The sequence below is a fragment of the Octodon degus genome, unplaced genomic scaffold (genome assembly GCF_000260255.1).
Source record: "Octodon degus isolate 3935 unplaced genomic scaffold, OctDeg1.0 scaffold00140, whole genome shotgun sequence".
NCBI lineage: Eukaryota > Metazoa > Chordata > Mammalia > Rodentia > Octodontidae > Octodon > Octodon degus.
Genome location: NW_004524716.1, coordinates 916,876 through 926,066, shown reverse-complemented (window position 1 = coordinate 926,066; position 9,191 = coordinate 916,876). Strand labels below are relative to the sequence as shown.

Sequence of the window (9,191 nt, the reverse complement as noted above, 5' to 3'; positions counted from 1 at the left end):
CACGTGGAGAGGAGACTTACGGTTTGCCTGAGGTTAGGGTTGGACTAGACACATAGGCCTTGGGGATGAGGCTGGGCAGAGGGAAAGGGAGCGCTGGGCTAAGAGAAGTCTCTGCGCTTTGCCTGGGAGTAGTGTGGGAATGAATCTCTGAGAGCCCCGGACAGGAGCAGGATGATTGATGATTCCACTTAGCAGATGAGAGACGTACATGTCAAGACAAGGGGCTGGAGGTGCAGTTAGTGGAGGTGGAGGAGAGAATCCGAGGAGTTGGTGAGGAATGAAGCAGCTCCTATTAGACAGAACGGGTGCCAGGTTATGCGCTGTGCTTTAGCTGCCTTTAGCATCAGTGGTGCGTGATGGACCTTAGCTCCAATTCTTGTTTGTTTTGTGTTGCTTTTGGTGGTGCTGAGGATAAAGCCTGGTTCTCACGTTGTGCAGACTCAGGCAGGAACTCTGCCACATCCGCAGGCCTCCCAATCATTTCTAAATGCATAAAATAAGACATACAGAATTGTAAAGGAGTTTAGTCATGTTAAAATAGTGATTAAAAATTTTAATAGACTATGATATAGTGATTAATTTGATTCTTTGTGTATTATAAACCAAGATCTGGTGGAGGTTCTATTAAGTACTAAATATCAATGAAGTGATGAATGTGATGAACACTTTACTTTAGTTGTAACGATGGTAATATGGTGTGAAAATGTCCACATTCCCAGGTGGAGAAAGAACTAAATTTCCATTAGAGATGAATGAAAATAAAATGATATGGGTTTTTGTTCGCCATAGTGTATGGGCCTTTCAATTCTATTTGCGGATCCAGATTAAGAAAGTTTGCTTTGAAGGCAGGGACCCGAGTGGGGGATGAAGGGGGCGCTGACTGAGGCTGTGGTCAGCGTGTCCAGGGCTGTGGCTAAAAAATTAAAAGTACAGCGCTCAGTACAAGCGGGGAGGAGTGGCTAAATAAACATGGATTCAGTTGCCTTGGACTCCTTTGTGGCAGGGGAGAGTTGGTGAGCATCAGAGTTGGGCCTGACCGGGACACAGGTAACCCACAGGGGATTCCCTGGGACCCCTTGCTGGGTCACGGAGACCTACTAGTCCTGATGGGCAGGTGTCCTGGAGGCCCCCCTGGGTTTGGCGTGCTTTGCTTTTTCCTGTCTGGCCGTTCCATGAGGATTCTCAACAGTGTGTGCTTGGATTCTCAGCTGTACGCTTGTCTTCTGCTTCAAGGGAAACTGGGTTTCCTTTGTGCAATAATTCAGAGAAGTGCAGCGTCTCGCTCTGGGTCATTTTTGTTTGTTGTTTTGGTAAGCAAGCCAGAGGCCTGAGGGAAGGAGGGTAGTAACCAAGACTCAGTAAAGAATACCGGAATCTTTTCCTGAAGCCTCTTAAACAATCATTTAAGTTATATATTTATTTCTTCTAACTTCTGACTCATTTCAGTCACTAATTTTGCATAGGACCACAGTTTTTATGTAAAGAATACATAAATCAGGAGGTAACTTGAAAAACTTCTAGAAGCCTGCTGTTTGTCCTTACAAATATAGGAGGAAGAAAGGAAATTAATTAAACCATGACAAATTTATTTATTATAGCCAGATGTGGTGGTGAATGCTTGCAATCCCAGCACTTGGGAGGCTGAGGCAGGAGGATTCCCCACAAGTTTGAGGCCAGCCTGGATTACCTAGTGAGTCCAGGCCAGCCTGAACTACACTGTCTCAAAAAAATTTTTTTATCAATTACATTGTTTACCAAATATGTTTTGTGTGTTGTTGTTGATGCTGGAGCTCAAGCCCCAGGACCTGGCACATGAACTCTAGCTCTGAGTGGTGTTCCCAGCCCCCAGATGTATTTTCTCCCCGCCCCCCCCCCCCGCCATGGATATAAAGTCTGAATAAGAAGTTAGCATATGGCGCTAGACAAAGCTGCTAGGTAAGTGAGCACTTGGACTTAGCCGGGTCTCTGCCTGTTTGGCTTTTCACTCTCGCCCTGAGTAGCTGCTCGGTGAATGAAGGCCCCTTGACACAGGGGGCCGTGGGCAGGCAGGGGCTCTTTGCTTACTGAGACTTTTCATGGACAAAACAAAAACCCAAAGAGAGTTCGCTTAACTATCGGTGGAAACCGTCTCAGCCTCCAAGCTGACAGGACTTTTTTTTTTTTTGTACCGGGAATTGAACTTAGGACCTTGCACTTGCCAGGCAGGCACCGTGCCACTGCGCTACATTCCTGGCTTACAGGATTTTTATATGTATAGAGAAAGAGATGGTGCTTGGTACGCTGACCGTGCTCTAGGTAGGTTCTGTATGAGATGGACTTACTTGATATTCCTGGAGTTTTAAATATCAAAAATGGCTGAACGTCATTTTATATGGTCCAACCTAATAATTTTCAATTAGATAATACTGAAATTGTAACTCTGACAATTCCAGTAATTTTTTTTTTTCCACTTCTGGGGACTAAATCCAGGGCATTTGCACCAAACTAAATCCCTAGCCTATTTATTTATTTATTTATTTATTTATTTATTATTTAGACAAAGGCTCACTGAGTCACTAAGCTGCCCAGGTGGAGCTCCAACTTTTGGTCCTCACCACATTGAGCTCTTGGCACTTTTTTTTTTAAAAAGACACCCGGTACCATCAAGGGATTTTAATTGCTTCAAGGGCAAGACTCCTATGCTAGCATCAGTTCCGCATTACAGACTCATCAGATATGAGCCTGAGCTGCTGCAGGGTCCAGCCCTTTGTCTCTTAAAAATGAAACCATGAGCCAGTCCTCAGAGGGGCTTTACTGGTTAGGAGGAAGCGAGATCTGTCCCCAGAACAACCCCGAGAGAGTGTAGCTGTTGACCGCTCCGCTTGGTGCAGAGCCCCTTGCGCTGATCTCTGTTATTTCTGTTCACTTCAAAAAATACCTATGAGGCGTTCACACTCTTTCCTTCACCTTCCCGGGGAGGCAGCAAATCTCCGTGTGTTCTGATTGCCATGAGAAAATTATTATAAACGAAGAGGCTTGGAAACAACAGGACTTTGTGCTTTGCCCCTCTGGATACGGGTATGAGGGGAAGAAGCATTTGCAGACTTGGGGTCTGACAAGGACTTATTCCTCATAGATGGAACTTTCTAGCGGAGTCCTCACTCGGTGGAAAAGACTAGCTGCTCACAAAGTCTCCCGTTAAGGACGCTAATGCCACAACAAGGTCAGGGGCCTGCTGGCCCAATCACCTCTTCAAGGCCCACCTCCTAACACCAGCAACCTGGGGCTTACCTTCCAGTGTGTGGATTTTGGGAGGACACAGGCTCTCAGACCATAGCCGAGTCATCTTCTTGACCCTGGGCCTTTTTAGGCTTCTCATCTTCTCTGGCTTCACCCATCTCTACCGCTCTGCCTACTGCTGCCTCTGCCTGTAAACATGCAGAGGAGCCCTACACATCCCCTCCCTCCCTACTCATCATTTGGGTAGGCTTTCCACATTTCTCTTTTCTTTCACTCTGAAATTTTTTGCAATGGCTTAGCCTTCATTACAGTCTCTTCTTGCCCTTGAAAGCTTCTTATTCTTCCATTGAAATTTCTCACAGAGCTCTCAAGCTCCTCCCCAGCAGGCCATTAACACACCTTTCTTGGCCTGTGGAGTGCCCTGTGGTCCAGCAGCCTCTGGCAGTGCCGACCAGCACTTTCCTCTAGAATATTCTGCTGCCCTTCATCCCTATGCCACTGAGCCCTGGTTGCCCTCCCACCTCCCCAACGCTTCCTCCTGGAGGATTTGAGCCACATACCTCCCACCCTAAAGCAATCTCTCCTTCATGCTCTTCCCTGGACTCTTTAACATTTCTCAGTACTTATCTGTGACTGGCCTCATCCCCAGCTCCAGCTGAGAACACTCCCTGGGTATGAGCAGGCAGTTTCAGGGATGTGCATGTCTATGCTCAATCCATCACCAATGACTTTTGACATTACTAAACATGGGAATATCAATTTTTGAAAGATCGGATTACACATATTTTCAAAGGGTGACTAAGCTTTAAAGTAAAATACGCACACTTAAATACAATTTCCAAATGTTGGCTGGCTATCTGTGGTGCCCACATTTTATGTTTCTGAAATTCATCATCTTCTTCCTCACCCTTGAACATGCAACAAAAGCAGCTCTCTCTGTTATCTTGACTTCTGTTGAGTACAGTTATCTCCCAGTCTTATATAACCTGGATATCTTTGATTTCTTCTTGCCTGATATTCCTCTCTTTAGCTCTACAGCCCGCAAGCATCCAAGACACCAAAACCTATGGGTTGTAGCTCTCAGTCCTTTTCTTTTCATCTCAAAGTATTCATCGCCTCGGTCCCGTGCTATTGTAATTACCCAATGTCTGTTTCTGACTTCCGTCATCCCCCACACAACCATCAGGCTACTTCTCCTAACACTTTTTTTTTTAATTTATTTTTTTTAATTTTTTTTAATAGATTTTTTATTTATTTATTTATGGGTGTGTGTGTGTGTGTGCGTGCGTGTGTGGCCAGCTCAGCCCACCAGGGGGCGGGGCTGGCTGGCATGTGGTGCTGGGGGATTGAACCGCGGTCCCTGTGCTTTGCTTTGCTCAAGCTTGTTCTAAGTAGGTGCTTTAGACCACTGAGCCATCTCACCAGCCCCTCTCCTAACACTTTGCAAACACTTCCTGTGGATTGCTATCGCCTAATGAATCACAGTCGAATCCTTCATAAATGGAGACTCCAAGCTACTGACAGCCCTTCCTTTTAATCATCATGTAACCTTTCCTTCCTCCAGTCTACTTGCTATTTTCTGAACAAATCTTTTGATTCCTATTCATAAAAGCTGTGTCCCCTCCATCCACTTGTTAGTATTTCTGATTTTCCTAAATTCTCAGTAAACACCATCTCTCCCATAAACCTTGTCGATGTCTTTCCCTCAAATGGTATAATTTCAGCTTTTATCAAATTGCTTCAAAACGTTTTCTGTCTCATAGAGAGATGACCATCCTCCTCCTTGACTAGATGGGAAAATCTAGAAGGGCCCATTCCAAACTCATCTTCTTCTCTTAGGATCTGCCACATCTGAGATACAATTAAATGGTTGAATAAATATTTGAGTTGGCAAGCAAACAGTGGAGAGCGAAGTGCTGATTTTCACAAAATGTTTCCAATGTGGCACTTGTCTCACTGAAAAGTGACAGAGTGTTGGAGAAGTGTTTCCCACCCACCGAAAATAACGTATGGAAACATGCCCTGATATAAACAGGTTAGTGAGACCTCAAAACTCATATTTTAAAAAGTTATGGTGAAATATCTAAGAAAAGGCTAATAAAACATAAATATACAGCTTGACAAATAATAAAAAATCAAAAACTTTGCAGGCACTATCCAGGTCAAGAAGCAGAAGACTTGCAGACCCTAGAAGTCCACACTCATCCTGGGCACAGCCAGGAACAAGTGCCCCGTCGGATCACACTGCTTCCCACACAATCACTTTCCTGGTTCTTACAACAACTTCCTAGCTTTTTAACGCATCACTAAACAGTACAGTGTAGGGGCCGGTAAGATAGCTCAGTGGTCTAAAGCACCTGCTTCAGCAAGCTTTGGCAAGCTTAGGCAGGCTCAGGGGACCATTGTTCGATCCCTGGCACCACATGCTGTGCCAGCCCTGCCCTCAGGGCAGGCTGAGCAGCCAAATAAACAAACAAAACAGTACAGTGTGGCTTTGCCTGCGTTCAAACTTCATAGACAATAGAATTATTTCTGCACACTAACAGAAAGATTCAGTGGCTTGAACCAGGTATGGTGGCTTATGCCTATAATCCTAGCACTCAGAAGGCTGAGACAAGAAGGCTGCCATTAGTTTGAGGCTAGCCTGGTCTACATAATGAGTTCCAGGCTAGCCTGAAATACATACAAGACCCTATCTCAAAAACCTAAATAAATAAATATCTTTCATCTTTGATCGGACACAGTCGTCCATGTTATTAACAAATGGTTGCCATTCATTGATTTGCAACTCTGTGTAACGTTCTGTTTTATGACTGCACCATTCTCCAGCATCCTCTGTGCTGCTGATGGACATGTAGGTTGTCCCTTGTTTGGGGTTATAATGAACAGTGGCAATAAACGTAGCCCAGTGCACCACGCATGCATTTCTCTAAGGTGGCGTTGCTGAAAAGTTTTTGTTAATTTATATATTTGGTACAGGGTCTCACTATGCAGCTCAGACTCATAGTGATCCTCTGGTTTTCAGCCTCCCCAGTGCTGGGATTACAGGCATGCACCACCATGCCTGGACATAGGCTCAGCATGCCTCAGGGCAGGGCTGGCATGGCATGCGGTACTGGGGATCGAACCCTGGTTCCTTTGCTTCCCTAAGCAGGCGCTTAATCCACTGAGCTATCTTGCCAGCCCTTGAAAAAGGTTTTCAACTGCCTCTATAGCATAACTTTTTGGTAAGTAATACTTTATATTTTTCTAAGATGATTTAACTCCTATTTCTAGATATTTATCACACAAGATTAATTTTTTTGAGATTTTATTAATAAATTAGTGTATTTAATTTATTACTGGAAATGTGTGTGGCTGGTTGACTGGGTACTGGCTAGTTTGTTTATCTGTTTGAAATCGAATACATACCTATGCAGGTTCGAGTTGACTGAGTCAGGAGAACACTTATTTTTCCTACTCCTCCCTTTGCTTTCTAAGTGCCCTGACATGCTTCAGGAGTGCTTGCATTTCATCTAAAATCCCCATACTCAGCCTTTCCATGGTCTCTGTAACATCAGTTTTTCTTTCCTTGACTTTTTCCTCATGCAGTTGCCTTTTCTCTTTGTCTTTGTGAAGTCACACAATTCAGCACATATAGGGCCAGCCAAATAGCTCAGCAGATTAAAGCACCTGTAAGCAGGCACAGGGGACGGGGGTTCAATCCCCAGGCCTGCTGTGCCGGCCCTAATCCCCAGGGTGCGCTGAGACGGCAATGGAGACTGTGTGTGGTGGCACACACCTGTAATCCCAGATCTTGGGAGGCTGTAAACAGGTGGATCACTATGAGTCTGATCTAGTAGTGAGACCCTGAATACCCTGTAGACCCTTCCCTAAAATAAAATTAAAAAAAAAAATTAGCACATACTTTGTTTCTGTGGCTTCTTTTCTTCTTCTTCTTCTTCTTCTTTTTTTTTTTAAATTCTGCCTCAGGTTTATTTGTACAGAGAGCACAGGAGGACACCAACCCCTCAGAGATGGCACCCCAGGGGTCACACCAGTCCTTCTGTTTTTACATCAGCAAATAAGAGGCTTTTACGGGAGCCTTCACGGGGACCTGTGCACCTTTGGGGGCCTGCGCTGGAGCAGAATCTAGATCCTCGGCCTTGGCTGGAGCCTGGGCCTTTGGCCGGCAAGCCTGCGACCCTTGGCAATGCGGGCGTGGATACGCTTCCCTAGGTTGGGGTGGGCAATATAGGCCAGTCGAGCAAGCCTGTAGTTGGGATGATCTTGGGCTTGACCTCCTTGGGCTTGACGAGGGCCTGGACAGCCTCAGCGTGTGCACTTCTGGCCTTGGCACTGTTTGCTTGCATCTTCTTGAAGCCCTTTTTGTTTGGTTGTGCTTCTTGGAAAAACACATCTTCCTAAGGAACTTGGGATCTATCCCCCTCAGAGATTCGTATCTTTGTGACTGAGGTTCCTTGATGCCATTTCTGTGCCATTTTTGGGACTGGTTGTGTGTGGTGTGGTTCTTGGACTTGGCCAGAACTGCACTGTAAACCTCGGTGACCAAGCTCCTGGAACTGGAAGATCTCAATTCTTCGGAAGAACTCTGCTCTGTTAACTCCAGAAGGGCAGCCACCACTCCCTCTAGAGCCTTCTGGTGGCTTTCAGCCTTCTCTTCCCTGGCCACTGCACCCCCGCTGCTAGTGAAAGACCTAGCCTGCCCTACCCCTGTGGCATCTGTCATTGGTCTTTGTTTCTCTGGGGATAAAAATGATCTTGCCCTCAATATTAACCATAATAAATAAACATAAACTTGTTTATGAAAAACGCTGGCTTAATTTTTTTTCTCATGAAATGTTGCCATTCAATTATGCTTTCTCCTTTAGATCGAATAATTAAGATTTGTTTCAATAGAAAACATTCCACAGTGGTCCCAGCTGAAAACCTTCAGGAAAAAGTAAAAGAGAGAGAACAAGTAAAATAAATTTTGATCCCCAAACTCGCAGGACTTTATGGTCCTCCAGCATGAAGCTTTTCAGTAAAACTACTGTGGCTCTCTAGAAATTAAAACAAAACTCTCCGCAGCATAGGAAGGAAGTGCCACTGCCACTTCAGATGCTAATTTTGGCTAATCTTGCATCAGATCTCGCTAAGAGCTACAAATATTTCTAACCAATCAGTCAGAAAAATCAGGGCTCTGTGGGCAGAGTGATAGACTTTGCCTCTCCAGCCGCCACCGTGTCTGTAAGAATAGCTCTGGAAACTAAGATTTGAGGATGTGCTGAATTTCCCCACAAAATAGTAGAAAAAATAAATTATCACACATCGTATTTGCTTTAAAATAAATGCACTTAGATAAGTCTGTGTTTTATGGATGCAGCCATGTTACATGGATAAAGCTAAATTTTTTTTTTTGAAGAGACCAGAGATTACTGTGGAAGTTAGTTATAAAAGAACAACTAACTCATCAGTCCCCTCCTCTGCTGCTTAACCATACAGAAAGTGGAGAACATTTGAGTTGATTATTGCTAATAACCTGCAGTCTCATTTACCAGAATTGTAATATAGGGAACGACATAATGTGGTACATTGGGAACCAGAGTACTAATCTATTTTTATTCCCCTCTCTTTCTCCTATTTGCAAGCTAAGCTCAGCACTGGCCAGAGAGAAGTAACAGTTCAGAAAGGACCGTTGTATAGAGCCGAAGGTTACGCTGTCAGCATTGGCTGCAACGTAACTGGCTACCAGGGACCTTCGGAGCAGCACTTCCAGTGGTCTGTGTACCTGTCCGCTGCCCCAGCCCGGGAGATACAGATCGTTAGCACCAGCGACGCCGCCTTCTCCTACGCAGTGTACGCACAGCGGGTGCAAAGCGGAGACATCTACATAGAGAGGGTGCGGGGAGACTCGGTGCTCCTGCACATCTCAAAGCTCCAGGTGAAGGACGCAGGCGAGTATGAGTGTCACACCTTGAACACCGATGCAA

General features: G+C 45.1%; 1 protein-coding gene across 1 annotated transcript in view; it reads left to right on the top strand.

The window, feature by feature from the left end:
- The window catches only part of Cd101 (CD101 molecule), a 42,135-nt gene that overhangs the window by 629 nt on the left and 32,315 nt on the right, over positions 1 to 9,191 (top strand). Inside the window, exon 2 of the mRNA XM_004641655.2 lies at positions 8,850 to 9,187. Coding sequence (XP_004641712.1) covers positions 8,850 to 9,187 — 338 coding nt within the window. The remainder of the gene's footprint in view (positions 1 to 8,849; positions 9,188 to 9,191) is intronic.